The sequence below is a fragment of the Protopterus annectens genome, chromosome 11.part0, assembly GCF_019279795.1.
Source record: "Protopterus annectens isolate FY-2018-M chromosome 11.part0, PAN1.0, whole genome shotgun sequence".
NCBI classification, from domain to species: Eukaryota; Metazoa; Chordata; order Ceratodontiformes; family Protopteridae; genus Protopterus; species Protopterus annectens.
Window position 1 is genome coordinate 1,248,587,114 of NC_056745.1, and position 22,330 is coordinate 1,248,609,443.

At 39.7% G+C, this 22,330-nt stretch overlaps 1 protein-coding gene across 1 annotated transcript in view; it reads right to left on the reverse strand.

The window, feature by feature from the left end:
• The window catches only part of SCUBE1 (signal peptide, CUB domain and EGF like domain containing 1), a 4,299,807-nt gene that overhangs the window by 276,666 nt on the left and 4,000,811 nt on the right, over positions 1-22,330 (reverse strand). The window contains exon 19 of the mRNA XM_044087300.1: positions 12,537-12,698. Coding sequence (XP_043943235.1) covers positions 12,537-12,698 — 162 coding nt within the window. The remainder of the gene's footprint in view (positions 1-12,536; positions 12,699-22,330) is intronic.

Consider the following 22,330-nt stretch of genomic DNA (forward strand, 5'->3'; position numbering starts at 1 on the left):
CTACATGTTTTGCTAATGCATTAGTAGGTACATTTCTCCTAATATCTGATTTATGTTCTATAATATGGTATTTTAATCTTCTACTACTTTTACCTATATAGAATGAAGAACATTTGATGCATGAAGCTAAATATACTATACATTTTGTATTACAACTTGCATAACAATCAAAATTATATTTATAACCTGTATGGGGATGAGTAAACTCAGTATTAGTTAACAGATCTTGGTTTATCTGTGATAATTTGTTTTAGTTCTGGCATAGATAACAGAATATTCCAGTTTTTCTTAATAACTTGCTCAACTTCCCTTGTTTTAGTATTATATGTAGTAACATATCTCATCTTCTGATTGCCTGTTGTATTGGTATTCATCACATAATTTTTTTCTTCACTAAAAAATGGAGCTGTAGCATTGGATCTCCCCTTTAATACGTAATTTGCTAATAAATTAATATTTCCTTCTTTATATCCTCTTTCCAAAAATTCATTACCCATAGCATCCATTTGTTCCTTGCAAAGATCATCATTAGTGTTTAATCTACTTACCCTAGTTAAATGGCCTTTAACTATACCTTTAAACATATGGGGAGCATGCATGCTTCATCTGTGTGTGTATCTATTAGCATACACTGTTTTTTTATACACACTCATATGTAATTCTCCCTTGTCTTTAAATAGATTTCTGTCCAAAAATGCTATATTTTCACTTGATGAACATAATTTAAACCGTAAAAATTATGTAGTTCTTTCTAAGGAAGATACAAACTCTTGCAATTCATCATGTGTACCTCTCCATATGAGGAAGCAATCATCTACAAACCACTTATAAAACATTAAATTAGCATCACAAAAGCTTTCACCAGAATATACAAATGTGCTCTCCCATTGATTTAATACAAGGTTAGCATACACATTAGCCATGGGTGTCCCCATGGCAACCCCAGAGATTTGTAAATATATTTTCTCATTAAATAAAAACACATTATTTTTAAGGATTATATCAACTAGCTCACATATAGTGGCTATTTTTCTTATTGCCAAATCTGTATTTGTGCTTAAAAAATCACGAATACACTCAAGTCCATAGTCATTTGGAATAACTGTAAATAATTAATTAATATCAAGTGTTGCCATAATAAATTGTTCATTCTTTTTATTACTGCTATTCCATGCAAATAATTTTGTCAAAAAATCATGCGAGTCTTTCACTACACTCTTACATTTTGGAATATATCTACTTAAAACATCTTGTACATATTTAGATAAAGGTTCAGTAATCCAGCCCTTCCCCGAGACAATAGGTCTAAGGGGTGGACTGGTTACAGATTTATGTATCTTTTGTAGGCCATATATGATTGGCAACACCGGGCAAGAAACAGTAAAAAATATCAATTCATCTAATGTAATATCATTGTGCAGATGCAAATCATATATAAACAAATTAATTCTTGAAATATATTTTTTGACTTCATTTGAATCTATCAGCTTGAATGTACTATCATCATTTAAAAACTCTTCCATTAGCTTTATATAATCACATTTATCAAATAAAACAATAGCACTTCCCTTGTCTGCTTGTTTGATGATTATTTCAGCATTACTTTCTAAGTTTACTAATGCCTCAGATTCTTTCATAGTTAAATTGTAATAACTAAATTCACTTTCCTTAGAAAATACATCTCTTCGTTCACCCTCACATAACTCTTGGAATGCTGATAAAATGGGGCAATTGTTTGGAACAAATGCACTACTTCTCTTACAAGTACTATTATTCACCATTACAGAATCCTTAAAAGTTAATTTCAAACTCAAATTACGTACAAACAATTTTAAGTCAGTAATTGCATTAATAACATTGCCATTACAGCTAGGTATAAACTGTAGTCCTTTGTTCAGGACATGAAGGTCCATATCAGTCAATTCGCATTTAGACAGGTTCACTATATTATTACCTTTAATTATTTCTGCCGTACCATCTTTTTTTTTGTTACTGGACTCTTGTTCTTCCTTTTCATTGTATCTGCTCACTGCCATGACCTGCCCCTCGACGCTGATCTGTTCTCCACATTTATTTTTTCCGGTAGCTTTATGGGAACAGGTTTGAATTGTTTTAAAAAAAGATACAGTTGAAGCAGCTTGACTTATGCTTTCTTCATTCGATACTGGCATGCCGTTAAGTCCCATCACTTCAGTTTCTGGTCTCTCATTTACTGATTGTATTATAGACTGATTCAGACTGGTTGTTCACCCTTCTGAAGTCACACCTATCAACGACGCACTTGAAACTCGCTCGTAGTTCCTATCAGTGTTCGTCATCATGGTGACAGTTTGTAAAACATTAGCACTTTCAAACACATCTAGTTGGTCTAATTTACTGTTTGGCTTTGGGACGCTATTAGATATAGGCTTATTCTTAGGCCAGGCAAAAATTTGCCCAAGCCTGTAATCATTAACGTCTCTCAGCAATTTCCGTTTTTTAACCATCTCTTGGTTTTTATTGAAAATGGTTAATCTCTCAATCATTTGATGAAAATGTTTATTTCATCAAATGATTGAGAGATTACCCAATACAGTATAATGTATGTTTACTACATCACGTGTCCTCATAATAGTTCCATGCAGACAAGACCGAGCACTTTTTTACCATTTAGAAATGTTTAGGTTTTGTGCTGTTACAACGTAACCTAAACACCTCATTAGCTCTGAAATGTGATTTAGTCTAGTATTTGGTAGACTATTCTGCATATGCAATAGTGATTGTGCAGTTATTTTATGTAAATTGGTAAGCATGATCAGTGTTGTTCCCACTGACACATAGCTCCACCCCGTGAAGTCAACCCCACCCCTTCCTAGTTGACCACACCCCATTCTGGAGTCTCCTGCAGCCCCCCCCCCCCTTTGTTTTGAAGTCACCAGCTGCCACTGATCAATATTAGACTGGATTCTCACCAATCGCCCATCTTCCACCCATAATTTTGGTACACTACCAGACATTCTAAGCGACCACCTCCCAACCTTCTTCATCAGAGACCAAACTAAACTCACTAGAACTAGCTCTCTTAAACACATCAGATTCAGGGCCGACTACCTTAATACAGCCCTTAAACACTCTAACTGGTCTCCTCTTTTAACACTTCCTTTAGATGAAGCAGTTGAGTATTTCAACACTATCTTCTTAGGCCTTCACAACCAACTTGCTCCACCAAGACAGATCCATACCAAAATCATCTATGCCCCATGGCTTACCAAGAGCACTAGGAAACTTATGAAACAAAGGGACAAAGCATGGGACACCTGGCGCAAAAACAAAACTACTCCTAATAAGCAAACATTCTTAAAACTGAGAAACACTGTAGAAAAGCAAATGTTTTGGTATAAAACTAGGGTCTAACTGTGTTGAGAAGTGTTTAATAAAACTTTGTTCAGCATCTCTTTTTCATTACAAAGTGCTTAGCAAAGTTGTCTTTCTTCCTGAATTTGAACTATAAACATGCTACTCCATAAACTACAACTTGCTTATAAATGGAAACATCATAATTATTTTACTGTGTGGGCAGTTTTACCTTCATAAACTAGTAATTAAAAAAATGCTCTGTGTTTTACATTTCTGCCTCTGATGGCCGATAGCATGGTTACACTCATGGAATATCTTACCAATCAAATAAGATCTAGCTCTGTGTTCACTACATTTGACAATGGGACCACAGTACCTTGCGCACAGTGAGTGACAGTCTACCTTTCAAAATAATGGGAATGAAATGAAAGGGTAGATGGTGGGTCTCAAATGGTGAAGCAGATGGGAAACTAGCTGCCTAATCAGAAGCAGAAGACAGTAGTTAGAGGAGCTCTCTGAATAAAATTCAGCAAGAAGTGAACAGTTAATATAGCAATAACCCATGCCTGGGTGTGGGTAATGCTGGATTTACCCACGGTTGGCGTGGTTTGGTCGAGGCCAGGGACCAAACAAAGCCAACCGTGGTAAATACAGCATTACCACACCCAGAAGTGGTTATTGCTATTATCATGACATTATTTAAGAAAAGAAACTATTACTTTTCTTAAATAATGGCATAGTATAATGCCTGTTTGCTGCCCTTCTGCAGATGTCTGGCATCGGCAGTTCTGATGTACTGGCGCCTCGCGGTACATCAGAGCTGTGGGCAAAAGCAACGGAGAACACAAGATCTCCATTGCTTTTTTTTACTGTTTCGCTATGTTAAATGGGTTTAACATAGCGAGACAGCTTTAAAATAAGCAACGGAGATCTCCGTTGCTTATTTTAACTGTCTCGCCATGTTAAACCCATTTAACATAGCTAAAAAAGCAACGGAGATCTTGCTTTCTCCGTTGCTTTTTAAACCTGTCTCGCTATGTTAAATGGGTTTAGCATATGAGACAGCTAAAATAAGCAACGGAGATCTCCGTTGCTTATTTTAAAACTGTCTCGCTATGTTAAACCCATTTAACATAGCGAGACAGTGTTTTAAAAGTAGAGTTATACTAATGGAAAAAAGTCCAGGCGACTGGACCTTTTTCCATTAGTATAACTCGATTTACAATGTGCACGCTGGCCAATCAGCGTGCACGTTTTGGGGGGGTCATGGTATAATAGATTTTATTAATGGAGCTAGTCATGCTCAAAATGTCTATGTCAGGTATCTCACTGAGTGTGGAGAACAAGATCAAATTTTATACTGATAACACCCAAGTCAGAGATGTAATCATGGACAGGAAGGCTGGTCTTTAGAAAATCCAACATAAGTATGCAATATGGCTGGCTGTAAAGGTAATTGTTGGGATTTAATGTAAAAAAAAAAAAAAAAAAGTGCACGGTTATTCACTTTGGAGGGGGATGTTTTGCTCCAATATAAACAGTGGATTATTGACTGTGACAATATCTGTTAACCTAAACAGGACATTTAACTTACTTAACCATCATCTCCTACCTCAACATATTTTTAAACTAGATTTTGGTGAGGGCCCTCTCAGCTTAGCTGAAAATTACCTCACTTCTGGAAGAGATACATTATAGATGAGAACCACATATTGCAACATCTATTCCATCTTTTCCATTACATCACAGAGGTCAATACTACGCCTATATTCTTCCCATTATTTATAAAAAAATTGATAGCTTAGTATTTCTAGCCTTCAGGGAATACTCTGCAAATCATTTGGTCCAACTATAGGTTGCAGAAAAATAATTACAGGACTTATGACTAGTTTGGCAAACTGTTTTCCCAAGTAAACTAAGATGAAACCTATAATACGTTGTTTGGGTTTCATCAGAGCCTAGATGGTTCCTCTCCCCTTTCTACTAATGACCCCATCAACTGTCTAGTTAGACAAGTCCACCTCTTTAAACGTGGGGAAGCTTGGCCTTATCTTGCTATGTCATTCCACTAATACTGAGTAATATACTGAATTAATCAAGGCTTATTTAAAAGTTATAAAAGTGTAGTTTAATTTGTGCCTGTGCCTCAACAAATGAGAATACTTTTTATTCCAATGCTGGAACCTGTCATAATTCAGCTTCTGTCAGAATTCTCTCAAAATAACATCCAACTGAAAACTTCTCTGAATAAGATTTACAAATTAAACCTCTTCAAGGTGAGAAAGCACCAGTTTCTCTTTGTCATTACTTTCTTTAAATGGCTCTGTGAGTGTGTTATCATACTGTCACTCAGTTACATCTTTTACTGTATAATGTCAATGATTCTGCACATCCATTGTCTACTTTGTTCCTGTGTTGCTGTTGAAAAGGATCTTCATACTAGTTCACCTGACAGGCTATCATCAAATAACTGAATAAAATAAAAGTGAGATCATCAGGCCTGTAATTACATGGGTCTCCTACAGACAAAACTCTGTTCACAGATATAACTGTCAACAACCTCCACTCCTGTACCACCTTTTGAGTTTCTAATGACAGTGATTCACCAAAATTTAACACATCCTGACCTTGTCTCTGACCTCCCTGAAAATTCTTGAGTTCCTTTTCCATTACTTCTCTAGTCAGGTTCCCCTTTGGACCCTTTCATACCTGCTCTTTCTTTACAGGTTGGCATCTGCCATATTACCATGTGCACCTTTGTGTGTATACTGAGGAGAACTCATGAATTCTAAATTATATCTGGCCTGTACATTAAACAGCACAAATATATCAGGCAACATGTGGAAACTAAACAACATACAAGCATTACAATGAGTATAATATGCAAGAAGAGTTATGTAATAAGACGTCATTACTTCTAATAAGGCAAGATAATCAACCTATAATTTTAGAACATTGTATTTTTTTTTATTTACTTATCCTTTTGTTGACAGAGTTAGTTCTACTAGGGTAGTGATCTCTTTTCAGGGAAGACCAGTAGTGGTATTTTTACTGTTAAGGTAAATTCGGCCAGGGTATCAGGAAAAGTACAGTTGTGTACACCTACCATAAATGTAGATGTTCGAGTGTCTTCACTGTTGCAGTCATGACTGTAGGGTTCTCCCCTGCCAGCAGGCAGCCCTCGGTCGGCCAGAATCCCAAAGTCTGGGTCCGGCGTCGGCTGTTCATCCATGCTCCCTGACGTCAGTGCGCCAGGAGTACAAAGCTGACAGCCGATGCCATCTTCTCCAGTTTTTCTTGCCCCAGATGTCAGGAGTCCCAGAATGAAAAAGGTCCCATAACCTTTGCAAATACACCTCAGAAGAATGGTGAAAAAAGGAAATACACAAAAGTAAAAATAAGAGGGGACAGGAGGGAGGGAAACCCAGACTGCAACAGTGAAGACACTCGAACATCTACATTTATGGTAGGTGTACACAACTGTACTATGTTCATCGTGTTTCACTGTTGCAGTCATGACTGTAGGGTGGAATCCCAAAGCTGAAAGAAAGGGAGGTAGTCATAAAGAGGAAGGGACGGCTAAAAGGACTGCAAGACTGCAGAGGCAAAGCCTGCCCTAGACTTAGAGTAGAGAGGTAGATTGTAGTGCTTAGAAAAAGTATGCACTGAACTCCAAGTTGCAGCTTCCAAAATGTCCTTGGTAGGAACTCCCCTGAGGAAGGCCGCAGAAGTGGCAGCAGCTCTGGTGGAATGAGTCTGTATACTCCCTGGGATTTGCTTTCCATGGTGAGAATAACAAAATCTGATTCCATGAGCAATCCATTTAGAAATGGTCTGTTTTGAAATGGCTTTACCTTGGGAACTTGAAGCATAAGAAACAAACAATTGTTCTGATTTTTTGATGTCCTTGGTTCTGTTCAGGTAAAAATGTAGTTGTCTGTGTACATCCAAGGAATGCAAGATCCTTTCCCCTTCATTTTGAGGAGTGGGGAAAAAAATTGGCAAGTGGATAGTTTGATTTAAAGCCACTTTGGAAACCACCTTAGGCATGAAGGTAGGATTAGTCCTCAAAGATACCCTGTCTTGATGAAAAATAATATAAGGTTCCACAGCCATAAGAGCTTGTAACTCTGAAACTCTCCTGGTAGAGATTAAGGCTAACAGGATAGCTGTCTTCCAAGATAAAAACTTGATGTCAGAAGAGGCAGCAGGCTCAAAAGGAGGCAAGGTTAGTTTTTCCAAAACATAGTTGAGATCCCAAGCAGGAATGGGAGGAGATCTAGGAGGTCTTAAGTTCTTAGCTCCTCTGAGAAACTGTCTCATGAGCTGGTGGGAAAAGATGGGAGGGTCTGTATTATAATGAGCAGAAATAGCAGAGGCATGTATCTTAATGGAAGAGAAAGGGAGACCCTTATGTAAGAGATCTGTCAAGTAAAGTAAAATTAAAGTAATGTTAGGAAGAAGAGGATCAGAATCCTGAGCCTGCATCCAGGAACAAAATCTTTTCCATTTTCCTGCATAAGATTTCTAGTGCTAGGACGTCTGGCTTCTTAAAATGACATCCATAACCTGCTTGGGCAGTAAAGAAGAAATCAAAGGCCCTGGATTAACCAGGCCGCCAGGCTGAGAGTTCTGACATGAGAGTGTAGAACCTGACCCTGATGTTGGGACAGAAGGTTCGGAGACTGAGGTAAAACCCAAGGGGGCTCCAGGCATAGGTTTTTTAGAGTTGGATACCAAAACTGCCAAGGCCAATTTGGAGCCAGCAAGATTATCATCTTGGGCTTGTCCTGTTTTATCTTCAATAAAACCCGTGGAAGAAGAGGAAGAGGCGGAAAGGCATATCCCGAGAGGTTCCTCCAACTGAATGACAGGGCGTCCACTTTCCAAGCTTCTCTGTGGAAAGTCCTGGTGCAAAAATTCTGTAGTTGATGATTGAGATGGGATGCAAAGAGGTCTATGTGAGGACATCCCTAGACTGCTGTTATCATCCTGAATATTTTGGTGTCCAGCATCCACTCGTGTGGATCCAAAAGGTTTCTGCTCAGACTGTCTGCCAGGAAGTTTTGTTTCCCTGGTAGAAAGTGAGCTTGAAGATCCAGATTGCAAGCTAGAGCTGTGTTTCATAGATCCATGGCTAGTCTGCAAAGGGGGTAGGAATGAGATCCCCTTGCTTGTTTATGTACCACATAACTGTGGTGTTGTCTGTCCGTATTAGCAGTTGTCCTGGTTGTAAGATTCCTGAAGGCCAATAGAGCTTTCTGAATGGCTAACATTTCCTTTAAATTGATATGCAGGTGCTTCTGATCTTTTGTCCAAAGGCCCTGCAAACAATTGCCCTGAAAATGGGCTCCCCAAGCATAATCCGAGGCGTCTGTGGTTAGAATCTGAGTGGCAGGAGGCAGACGGGAAGGGTTTCCCTTTGTTTAGAGCACATGCCCTGGACCACCAAAGAAATTCCTTTTGAAGGCAAGGAAAGATGGAGATCAGTATGTCTAAACTGTGGCAATGCTGAGACCATACACTTTTTAGGTACCATTGTATTTTCCTCATGTGTAGTCTTGCATATGGTATGAGAAGGATGCAGGAGGCCATGTAACCCAAAGCCTGCAGGAATTTCCTTGCAGATAGTTGAGTTAGAGTTGCCAATGTTCTGAAAGTTGAAGCCAGCTGTAATTGTTTTTCGGATGTCAGAAATGCCATCTGGGTTGTGGTGTTTAGAAGTGCACCCAGAAAAGTTATCTGTTGTGATGGTGTCAAATTTGACTTTTTATGTTTACAGAGAATCTCAGGAACTTGAGGAGGTTCTGTACAAATTCTAGATGCTGGAGTAAGACATCCTTGCTGTCTGCCTGAATTAGACAATCATCCAAATAAGGGTAAATTTGAATTCCCTTAAGTCTGCAGTAAGCTACTACTGGAGCCAGGCATTTGGTGAAGACCCTGGGCGCAGTAGACAATCCAAAGGGCAGCGCAGAGAATTGAAAGTGCCTCGATCCGGCCTTGAACCTGAGGTATTTTCTGTGATCCTGCCTGATGGGAATGTGTAAATATGCCTCCTTTAAATCCAAAGTCACCATCCATGCATCTTTGGACAGCACTGGAAGTAGCTGCTGTAGAGTAAGCATCTTGAATTTTGGAATCTCTAGAAAGGTGTTCAAGACCGACAGATCCAGAATGGGTCTCCATGAGTTTTGCTTCTTTGGGACTAGAAAGAGCCTTGAGTAAAAACCTTTTCCCATCTCTGAAAGAGGAACCAGCTCTATGGCATTCATAGCCAAAAAAGCTTCCACCTGATTTAAGGCCTCCGTCCATTGATGTTTTGGAAGGTCTGGCCATCCGTTTCGCCTTGGCAAGGTATGAAAATGGAATTTGTAACCTCTTAAAACCACATCCAAAACCCATTTGTCTTGGGTTATTTGAGTCCAATTTTGATAAAAAAGAGAGAGTTTTCCTCCGAGAGGGGCTTCCAGGCAAGAAGTTCCTGTAGCCCAACAGAGGGAGTCATTGAGTTTGTTTCCTTTGAGATTGTGACCTATCCTCTCCTCCCCTAGGGGTGGAAGCAGTCCACTGTCTTGGTCTATAAGCAGCTTGTGTTTGAGGCCTCCCTCTGGAGCATCTATATCTACCCCTCTGAGGCCTGTCTGAAGTGGGAAAGGACCAATTTTTTGAAGGCCAATTCCTGCTAAATCTAGGTGGCTGTACTTTTAAGAAATCCTTAACTGTTTGCATGGATTTCGCCTTATCCTACATCTTTTCAATCACCTCTTCAGCTTTTGATCCAAACAAAACATTATGCTGAACAGGAGCATCCAATAATTTAGCCTTTACTTGTTCAGGTAAATCTTGTTCCTTTAGTCATGCATGCCTTCTAATGACTGTGCCAGAGGCCGCAGCTCTACAAGAAGCCTCCAAGGCATCAAATCCACAGTGTAAACCATGCTTCCCAACCTGTTCAGTGGCATGCAATAAGTCATGTAATTCCTTATCATCTGCACAGGCAGAAATGGAAGCTTTTGTTTTAAGACAGACAAGAGAAATTGCTGTATTTAAACATATGAATGACAGTTTAAAGCCCTAATGGACAAAGTAGCAGAAGTGTACACCTTTTTGCCCCATCTTTCTAAGGATCGAGAATCCTTTTCAGTAGGAATGGGATTTTTGGCAGAAGTGGCCTTAACTCCCTTAGGACCCTGAGAAATGGTTTCAGGGTCAGCAGAAGGGTTCTTGTATAAAAACTGATGGGAATCAGGAGCCCTGTAATATCTATCAGGCTTAACAGGAGCAGGAGGAAAAGAGTCAGGGGTTAAGTTAGCCTCTGAAAAGACATCATCCACAATATCCAAAACAGGAGGAATAGCCAGGGGTCTATGCTGGGGAAGAAGAAGGAAATCCCTCAGTCTTTTCTTGGATTCCGAATACTCCTGTCCTTCCCAGTGGAAATGTTCCCTCATTTCATGCAAAGTTTCCCCAAAAGAGAAATCCTCAGGGGGGAGAAGCTGAAGGAATGGATTCTTCAGCATCAGAATCCTCATAAGGAGGGAAAGAATATTCCTGATCAGAAGAAGAAACTGAGGAAACAGAAGCCTGATCAGAGGAATCATAATAAACATCCTGCCTTGGCCTTTTGTCTGGAGGGGGATGAGAACCCCTAATCATAGTAAGTAAATCCTCCGCCATCTTGAGTAACTGTTTCTGTGACTTGGGAGCTGGTTCAGAAGAGGCCTGTGTTGAAGTCTTTGATTTAGAAGGAGTCTTTGCCTTTGTCTTTGCCTTTACTAGTAGCTGAGTAGGCCTGAAAACCCCTTCAGAAGCCGGTACCTGCACAGCGGCTCCGGACCCATCCGAAGGAGCATTGTCCGAAACAGAAATATTTAAAGGCCTGGTTGGCTCCTCATGAGAGTCTGTTTCGGCCGTCGGTTCTGAAATGGCTGACGACAGGGGCTGCTAAAGCGCCTCACTGACGACGACCAAACCTGAAGCTGGCTCCGCTTGTGCGCTATCATCAGATTTGGACCTCGGAGGCCTGTCTTTATCTTTGCGACGTTTGTGAACTCCGGTAGCCGGGACCGTATCCGACGACATTTTGTAGTTAAAGCGCCTACCGAAATAATGAAAAGCAAAATCGTACCTTCGCTTAATTGTACGTTGATTGAATCTAGCACAAAACCGACAACTAGCTACGTCGTGGTCAGGGCCTAAGCAAGGAATACAGTAAGAATGAAAATCCTTATGAGGTATTTGCTTCCCACATGAAATGCAATTATTAACTTTTTCTGACATCGGAGTGGAGCAAGAAAAATGTTTCCCCAACGGGGTACTTAGCTTTGAGTGGAGAAGAAAGTCTTCGGACCGAAGAATATCAGAAAAATTCATCAGGAGTCAGCCGACCGGCACTTGCGAACTGCTATCACCACACGGCAAGAAAGAATGGAGAAGATGGCGTCAACTGTCAGCTTTGTACTCCTGGCGCTCTGACGTCAGGGAGCATGGATGAACAGCCGACGCCGGACCCAGACTTTGGGATTCTGGCCAACCGAGGGCTGCCTGCCGGCAGGGGAGAACCCTACAGTCATGACTGCAACAGTGAAACACGATGAACATCTCTTCTTACTCTTTTCAATAGTGGGATCTTTTACACCCAACTGAGCTACTACCATCTCAAGCAGATGGGACCTTGGTTTAACGTCTCATATGAAAGACAACACACTCAGGAATGCATCCTCCTCCTTATGCTGCACTGCAGTGTCAGCAATCAATCTACCTAATGTGGGAACAGAATCCACAGCCTTCTGCTACATATCACTCCACTGACACTGCTTCGTGACTTTTGGTTATTGGTTATAGCTCAAGTGCATCACGTATGATATATCTGTGCCATAAAAGGTTCATTTATGGCAGTACAGCACAGAAAAGTTAGTGTGATAACAGCAGAATAAAATAAAAAAAAGGGTACAGCATATTTAAATGTCTCTCTGGTTTAAAATAAGTTAGTCTCCTATGTGTACAACACTGCAGTAAAATATACTATGCACACCAGATAATACATAAACAGTAAATTGTATTTTTATAACTACAGTTCAAAACACATCTACCAGATAGCAATAAATCATTAGACATGCTAGATAGCTACAACTTAGAATAATTCAAACATCTATGATTCAAATGCCACTGAACCTTAGCATTTATAAATTACATACTTTTACAGTGTGACACACTAGTGGAGCCATCAAAATCAGTACTTGTATTTCCAGGACACGTGATGCAGTATTTCTGACCAAACTCAGGTTGATAGGTTCCAATAGGACATCGGATACATCTATGTGTTATGGTGTTGTAATGATGACCTGGAGAGCAGTGTACTGTTGAAGAAAAGGTAGAGAAATATCATACATAACATGAAACAGCAAATGAAGTCATGTGTTACACTAAGACTAGTGCAGGGATGCAACATAATGCTGCAAGCTCAACTATTACAACCAGATGTATGGTATAATACTTTTGTACCACATATTCCATGAACACATAAAGGCAGTCACCACTATGAAGGCTACTTTGTCTTTTCAATTGCTTAGACCATTTTATGGCCTAGAATGTCAATTTCTATGAATGTTCTCTGTATGCAACATTCTGTCTCATCTAAGACTCCTGTTTGTATTTCAGTTTAGAACATGTCATTAAGCATTGCATTTTAGCTGGTAACTACAGTTTGTAAGACACTGACTTCCTAATCTATATCTACTATTTTTTCTCATTAATAGAATCTACTTACTTAGGTTTTGACCCGTTTTGCTGTGTTGTGCTGTGCTGAATACCTAGCCATCAGATACGTGCCCTGTCAGGGTCTTTTTCTTTGGTCTTGTTCTCTTTCAGTTACCTGGAGTTCATGTCATCTAAGAAGGGAAAATGTTAGTGCAGGAGGCAGATTCCCCATAAGGATGGACATGAACAGTGTCTTTTTTGTCTGGGTGCTTCTCATGACCATATGCACTGTAGCATTTGTAAAGCATGTGTGTCTAAGACTCTTAGAAGTCGTCTGTCTTCCCTGGCCAACTATCTCGAGAACTAGATGCTTAAACTGTTAGCTCAGGGTAGCATGGCAGAATCTGCTTACTCTGAGGTACGATTAAGTAAAAAGAAAGCCAAGAAATTTTGGATGGATTCTTTGGCTGCCCAGCCTCCACTAGATGTTTCTCTATAAGTGGATGATAGCTCTATAGGCCGTCTGGTGTCTACATCAGATTCCTCTGCCGTGAACCTATTGCAGGCCAGCATGGAACCTTCCTTTCACACATCCTCTAAGGCTTTGTAGGTGTCTGCTCCGGATGTCAGTGGGGAATCAAAGATGATCATCTCTGAGGGGCCTAGAGGACTTCCACAGATTTTTCATGGAAAATGCCCGAGATACTCTTATTGAATTTCATCAAGGGTCAGAACCTCCATTTTTTGTTAGGGCTGACATCCCTACCAAGAAAAGGCAGAAGACTAAGCTTTCTTCTGCATGTCCTAAGGATCCTCAAAGGTAATGGCAGGAGTTTACTCAGGGCTTGTTTATTGCCTTAATGGCCCTGAAGCCTACCCAAGGAGTTTCTGTGCCTACTCCCCCTTGGAGTTCAACTCCTTCTAAACGTACCAGGGAACCTAATTTCTCAGATGAAGATTAAGAGTCTGATGATGGTTCCTTGTCTTACTCTTAAAACAAAAAATAGTCACTCCAACGTATTGACAAACGTCTTTAATATGCAAAGCATTCAGGTAACATATACCCTTCCTCAGTGCTAGCAACATTCTAAAAAAGCACAATTCAAATAACAACTGTATAACATACACAGCCGATCAAAATCAATCAATTATAACAATCAGAACACTTAAAGAAATATTATTTCAATGCTGCTTGCTTTAACTTAAAGTAGGCTTAAATTGAAACAGTTTGATTTAAACCGGGTGATAGATCAGCTTGCAACTGTAAAATCCACCTATATTCCTTGGTTTCCAACTTATTATTCACATCGCCCCTTCTAATAGATTTATTGACAATATCAATCACCCTAAATTTAAAACGATGTGAAGAATCAGTTTCGCAAACATGCTTAGCTAGAGAGTTATTCATTATACCCCTCCTAATATCAGAATTATGTTTAATAATTCTTTCTTTCAAACATTGTACCGATTTTCCAACATAAAAACCTTGACAGTTTTACACATAGCAAGATACACAATATAACCAGTGTTACAAGTGGAAAACATCTAAAAGAATAAGTCCTATTAGTTAAGGGGTGTATAAAACTGGTATCCCTTTCAATAAAATCACAACAAGAATTAAAACAAGGATGGGTACCACATTTAGTAACTCCATTATGCCTAATATTACTATGTGTGTCTTTTGTAGCATAACTGCTGTTTAAAATTTACACAATTGTGATGGGTAAACACGGGTTTATCACCAATAAGCCGATATACTTCTGGCATAGCTTTTAATATTCCCCAGTTTTCCATAATTATTTTCTTAATGTCATTGCTACACTTACTAAAGTAGTTATATATCGTACAGTATTTTTCTTCTTAACAATAGTTGGAGGTGGCGCTGTTTCTACTAAGGTATCATCAAAGTACAGTTTAGCTACAGAACTCTTGAATGCAAAAACATCCTATTTAATACTAGTTAGCATCCCCAGTTCATAACCCTATCGACAAACTCATCTATTATTTAATCAATCTACTGTACAGACTCAGTAGTTTGAGTATTCAGTCTGCTAACATGTCATTTGTGCTTTAGAAATACCTTTAAATACAACAGAAGGGTGTATGCTTCTTCTATGCTTTGACCTCGGTTTTGCTTTAGTTCCTTATCTTACTCTTCCCAGATGCCTTCACCTTTGGTTTATGGTTATGATGTAGAACAGTCCATTAGTCCTGATTCTCCTTTTGAGGAATTGTCTTTTGAAGACACTATGGCTTAGAATGATGTAATACTTCAAGTGGGATTCTTTTCAAGTGTCTGATACCCAGAAAAGGTGGTATGAGCTGCTTCAGGTGGACAGTCCTAAACCTTCTGCAGCACCTCCTGTATTGATTGCTTTGTCAGACACCTTTATAGCTGCTTCTAAGTTTCCTGATTCTCAGTCTCCTGCTCCAAAGAAACCTGACAGGTTCTATAAGGTTCCTAAGGAATGTCAATTCTTATTTAACTGCCCTTCAGCTGACCCTGCTGTGATTTTAGTCTCCCCTGGCAAGCCTTCTGATCTTTTGCCCACTTCCAATCTTCTGCCTTCATATAAGGATAGTAGGGCAATTGAGAGAACTGGTAAGAAGGCTGATACTGCTTCTGCTTTGGGCTACCATTACCAGATGTACATGAGCAGATACACTTTGGCCTTGATTGCTCAGGCTTGTCAGGTTATTCCTGATCTCCCTGATCCCGAAGGAAAATCTTCTGCTCTATCTATTCTAGATTCTACATCTTTGGTGGCTTACCACTCTATTAAGGGCAGCTATGATGTTGCTGATATCTCTTCCAGAGCTGCTGCCTTTGGGTGTGTCATGAGGAGTTACTCTTGGCTTTGCCTGGAGTCATTACCTGAAGACATTAAGACCAAGTTGCTGAATGCCCCTTCGGATAGTAATAATCTCTTGGGACTACTGCAGCTATGTTAAAGTTTCTTCAAGAAAAAGGTAAATCTATGCAGGAACTTATATATATTTCTGCATTCCCTATCCCTAAGTTCCAAAGGAAGTATCTTACTAGGTCTGCTTTTGTTCACAGGCAGCCTCATCATGCCACTAAAGGCAGGAAGGGTGGTAGGTGAGCTCCTCCTGCTAAGTCTTAGCCTCCTGTGATTCAGAAGCATCCTTTATCAGACAAGCCTGTTTCTCTTTGACATTCTGCTCCCCCCCCCATCTCTTAGCCAGGCTTCCTTGTCCATTCAGGTCTCCATCTGCCTTCCAAACTGGCATCTGATCACCTCAGATTCTTGGGTTCTAGCCATCATCCATCAGGGTTACTTCATGTTGTCTCTCCCTCCTTTTTCAGGGATTCTCTAACCTCTGCTGGAACAACTTCCTCATTTCTCAGAGGTGCTTAGGTCCCTGGTGGTTGAGAGGACTATTCAACCTATCCTTCCTTCACAAGTAGGAAAGGGATTTTACTCCAGGATGTTCCTGGTTCCTTGACAAGAGGGCACTTAGAGACCTATTTTGGATCTCTCCTTGCTCAATATCTTTCCCAAGGTTCTTTTTTTGGATACTTATTCTTCAAACCTTGTTTTCTCTTTTACTACCTCGGGCTTTTCTGGTGTCCTTGGATCTGAAGGATGCTTACCTTCACATTCCTACTGACCCTCTTTTCAGGAAGTTTTTACATTTCACAGTTTCTTCATCTCATTTTCAGTTCCCTGCTTTGCCCTTTGGCCTCTGTACTGCCCTGAGGGTGTTCACAAAATACTTAGCTCCTGTGATTGCCCTCTGTAGTCTCCAAGGCATTTAGATATTTCCTTAACTAGACAATCTGTTTCTTCAGGTGCCTTCTCTCAGTTACCTGTTAAAGGATCTGGAGTTTACTACATCTCTTCTTCAAAGTAAAGGGTTCACTATCAACTTCCAAAAGTCGGTCCTGACTCTCTCTCAGGATCGTATGTATCTGGGTTGCAGGATTCAGTCAGTGTCAATGTTGGGTTCTCTTCCACCTCCAAAAGTTCTGTCCTTGACATCTTTCTTTCATTCTCTTCTCTGCCTGCTATTCCAGCCAGAGAGTTTCTTCAAGTCCTGGGCTTCATAGTCTCTCTTATTCCATTGCTCCCTCTTGCCAGACTGCACATGTGAAAGCTTCAATAGTACCTCAAGTCAGTTTGGCTTCAGCACTGCCACTCTCTTTATTTCAGAGTGCCTCTCCTTCCTTGTGTAAAGTGGGAATTCAAGTGGTGGATTCAACAACTTATCCTTAACCCAGGCCTGCTTTTTCAGCCTCTTGTTCCCTCTCAAGAACTGTTCACTGATGCTTCAGTCATGGGGTGGGGGGCTTCCTATGGTCACCTGAAAGTTCAACATCTGTAGCCACCCCATCAGAAGTCAGAGCATATCAACATCAAAGAGATGAGAGCTCTGATTCTGGTCCTTCAGGCTTTTCACTACAGGCTCTCTCCGGGTACTCTGAAGGTTTACATGGACAACACCAAAGTGATCTAGTATGTCAACAAACAGGGAGGTACAAAATCTTACATTCTCTGCAGGCTGGCTCTTTAGGTATGGGATCTAGCTCTCAGTTATCAGTTAACTCTTCAAGCAGTGTATATTCCTTCACAGTACAAGCAAGTGGCAGACTCTTTGAGCAGGTCCAAAACACAGGCTCATGAATGGATGCTTCACACAGACGTGTTTCTGGACATAATCCATCAGTGGGGTATTCCTCAGGTAAATCTTTTTGCCTCCATTCTGAGCTGGCAGCTTCACTCTTTTCTGTTCCTGAGTGCCATGCCATCTGGTGTGGAAGAAGCACACCCTTTCCTTGGAGGGGGATGCTTCTCTATGCCTTTCCTCCCCTTCTCCTAGTTCTAAGAGTCCTGCAGAAGATTCATCTGGACTTCCCCAAACATCATGCTAATGTTTCCCTTTTGGCCAAGACAGCACTGGTTCCCCCTCTTAATGCATCTGGCCAGGGGCAATCAACACAAGTTACTTCACTGGTTGGATATCCTCACACAGCACAAGGGGTCTCTCATTCACCCCAACTTCTTCTCTCTTCAGCTGACACTGTGGGTGATAGGGTTTTGATCCCTTTTAGACACCTCTTTTCTAAGAAAGCACACAGGGTTTTATAGCAGGCAAGAAAACCTGCAACCAGAAAGTCTTATATGTCTAAATGGAATAAACTTTCTGTCAGGTGTCAGGCTCATAACAAGGACCCTTTTTCAGTAGGGGTTTCTCTGGTTCTCTCCTATTTGTGTAATTTGCCCGTGCTGGCTTGTCCTCTTCTTCTGAAAGGCCCACATGTCAGCTATTTCTTCTTGCCTGCCCTTTAATCCTCCTTTGGCTTCTCTCTTTGAAGTCAAACAATTTTTAAAGGTTTCCTGCATCTTAGGTCCCAAAGGAAGCCTATTCTTCCTTCTTGGGACCTTAAGTTTGTTTTAGAAAAATTGATCCATGCTCCTTTTGAGCCTGCAAGTTCAGCTTCTCTGCAACACTGTACCAGGAAGCCACCTTATTACTTGTTCTTCTGCTCAGAGAGTTTCTGAGCTTTAGGACCTTTTAGCCATCCATCTTTTTTTGTTTTTTCACAGGGACAGGGTGTCCCTTCATACTAATCCTTCTTTTATGCCCAAGGATGTTAATGAGTTGCCAAAGGTGCATAAGAATGCTGAAAATCCCCAATGAGACCCATAGTGGCCTCAGAGGGTTCAGTTACAGCACCCTTGGCCAGATGGTTAGATGTTAAATTAAAGGATTTATCCATGGAAGGGCATGGTGTATAGTCAAGGATTCTTGGGACCTGTTACAGAATTTAACACAAGAGGTTTATGATAAGAATATCACTTTTATTACGATTGATATAGTGGATTTATTTTCTTCAATACCATACGGAGAAGGAATGAAATGGTTCGAAGAAGCACTGGTAAAATATGGAAAATTTAGTAACAACGATTTTTATCTTATTTTAACGTTAATGGATTTGGTTTTAAGTAATAATTATATCCACTATGAAGGTGAGTTCTTTAAGCAAATCCAGGGGGTAGCTATGGGGGCGAGATGTGCCCCCACATACACCAATATTATCCTGTCCGCCTGGGAGGATAGATACATTATTAATTCTGAATATACACACTGTTGGAAATTTTATAGGCGTTATTTGGACGACATGTGTTTCTTATGGGTAGCATCAGAGGATGAATTTTCTGCTTTTTATAAACATATTTCAGAATCAATTGATTTTTTGGCCTTCACCTATCAGTGCGATAAGAATATTTAAAATTATCTGGACATTTCTATAGGGAAGTGTGACCACGGTTTCTTCTCAAAAATTTATAGAAAGGAAACCTTTTCGAACTCCTATTTAGCTTACAATAGTGCTCACCCTTATCATCAGAAAAAAGGTATTGTCAAGGGACAATATGTAAGGGGAAGCAGAATGACATCAAGAGAATCAGATTTTAATGATGAGTGTATGATGTTGCGTGAAATGTTCAGGGATAGAGGATATCCTATCAAACTTATAGAGACAATAGAGAAGGAGGTTAGGATTGGAAGACAGGATAAATTTAAACCCATTTTGGGAGACAGAACAGGATGGAATAATGAAAAAGCAAAAATAGATAAGTATGAAGGGGAAAGTAATTTTGTAGTAGATTTTAGTGGGGAAGCTGTAAAGATAAGAAAAATCTTAGAGGATGAATGGAACAGATTTAGAGAAATCTCAGACCTTGAAAGTATATTTGCTCTCCCCCTTAAATGTACCTATCGAAGGGGGAAGAACCTAAAGACTATTCTGGAGGGTAAAAATGGAATGAATTCAGTTAGAGAAGGAAAAGTAGGAACTTTTAAGTGTGGACGATGTTCTCAGTGCTCATATATTTGTACAAGGGAGACTATTTATATTAATAGTAGGGACTTTCTGATTCAGAGTAAATATTTCGCGAATTGTGAAACCAGTGGGATAGTGTATGTAGGGTTGTGCGACCACTGTGATGCATTTTATGTGGGTAAATCAGAAAGGAAACTAAAAAATAGAATATATGAGCATAATTATGAAATTAGGACGAAATGCACTAATAATACACTAATAATCCACTTTATAGACATGAAAAATGCTGCCAGGAAGCAAATTTTAGCTTCTTTGTCTTAGAAGTGGTGGAAAAGGACATAAGGGGTGGCTTATGGGAAACCTCTATAGAATACAAAGAATTATTGTGGCAATTATTTTTGGAAGCTAACAAACATCCAGGTCTGAATGATACAGTTTCCCTTGCCCCTATGACTATTCTATAAAGTATTTTAATATGTATTTTAATATGTATTTTAAAGGTATATTTATTGTATAATAATATTAAATATATTAAAATGTAGGTTTTAAGGACAAGGTTAGGAGTAAGATGGTTGTATGGATTTTATAGTGCGTGTTTTATATGTCAAAGTTTATGTATTGTATGTTATTTTGTGGAAGTATTTGTTAATTAAATTATCTAATTGTTTTATTGATTAATTTTAGATAATTAATTTAAATGATATATAAGGATGGGTGTGTTGTAGATATGCATTCTGTTGTTCATCTGAAGAAGTCATTCGAAACGAAAACGCAGGGTGTTTTGGAAAAGCGTTAATGTGTTTTGGAGTCTTGTGAGTTTTTTGTGGAATAAAAGAGTGATAAGTGCTACAAAGGAGTCAAGCCTCTTTTTCTACCTTTGCCCTTCTTTTGAATGTTAATGAGTTGTCTTTGAATCAGGCAGCACAACTCCCTTCCTTTTTCCCTTCTACTCAGTCTACTAATGAGAGGGTCCTTCATACTTTGGATTTGCACAGACAGCTCAGGTATTACTTGGCTAAAACTAAGACCATTCATAAGTCTGATCATTTTTTTGTTTCTTTTCATCACAGAAGATTGGGTTTGGTTATTTCTAAGCAAACAGCCTCCTCCTGGATTTCTAAAGCTATTTGTTTTTTGTTATTCTTCTTATGGCATGTGTCTGTCCTCTTTAGTCAAAGCTCACTCCACTGTGGCTGTTTCCTCTTCTGGTGCTTTCTTCAAGGTGTTGGACACCAATTCCATCCCTGAAACTGATGCTTGGTCTTCAGTGCAAACCTTTACTAAACATTATAAATTGGATATGGTTTCTAAGGACAGAGCAGGTTTTGCCAGAGCCATTCAGCATGGATTTGTTGAGGGCTGTTCCCAGCCTTCCACCTCCCAGTCCTTTTCTTGAGATTTTGTACTGTCCCTAAGGTGAAGAATACTGCAACAGTGGTACAAAACGACATAGTACAGTTGTGTAAAATCTTACCATAACAATAGATGCCCTTCTCTTCACTCTTGCAGTATTTGCTCACTCTCTCCCTTCTCCCCTGTTTTTTTTTTTTTTTTTTTTTTGGAGGGGTTCTGTTTGGTTTGTCTTCTGGCCAAAGGTCTACCTTTTCCATCTGCATTTTCTCTTTCTGGATGTGTATATTCTCCTCCGTATTATAGAGACTTTTTTCTGGAGCAATTCAGTTCTGGGTAACTGCGTTCGTATGTCACCTTTATGCCTTAAGTCCAGTATGGGGGAGCATACGTGTGATGTATGATGCATACAAGATCTAAAGGCTTTAGTATACTGTCTGGATGTTGAGCTATCCTTGGCAGAAGATCCCCACGGTAAAGAACATTGCAACGGTGATTTAGAAGGACATCAACTATTGATCTCAAATCTTCAAATCCACATTGAAAGAGAGCTAGCATTTTCCTCCAAACATAAATGCTGATTCTGTTAATAAAATTATTTGCCACCTCTGAACCAATCATCTTCATTCCCAAATAGACACATATGCCAAATGAACTCCACACAATATCTGTCAACATCTGGCAAATCCAACAAAATGAAAAAATATGAAAACCATCATGGCTGATGGCAGCATTTTCAGCAGCAATCAAATCTACATGTAATAATGTCACTCTCCAAATATTATCAAGCAGATTTTGGGAAACAGCTAAATTTTGCTGTAGAGCTCAACATTCTGGCAGCCACCTGCTGCAAACTAATGAGTATTGCTGCCTCATTAAATTTAAATAGAATAGCTTCTCTACAATGCATGTCTCCTCCTTCTGTATTCTACAGCAGAACTGTTTTCTATATTTAGCTTCTCTGCATCAGCCAAACCCCATTAACTGCTGCTCATGTTTGTTTTTCATTTCTAGACCTTTTGTGAAAAATAAATGTGTTTTTGAGGTGCGCCAACACACTGTTCCAGATGCACTGTGAATAGTAACCTGTTCAAGAGTGGCTTTCATGTCAATGGACAGTGTACCATTATATTG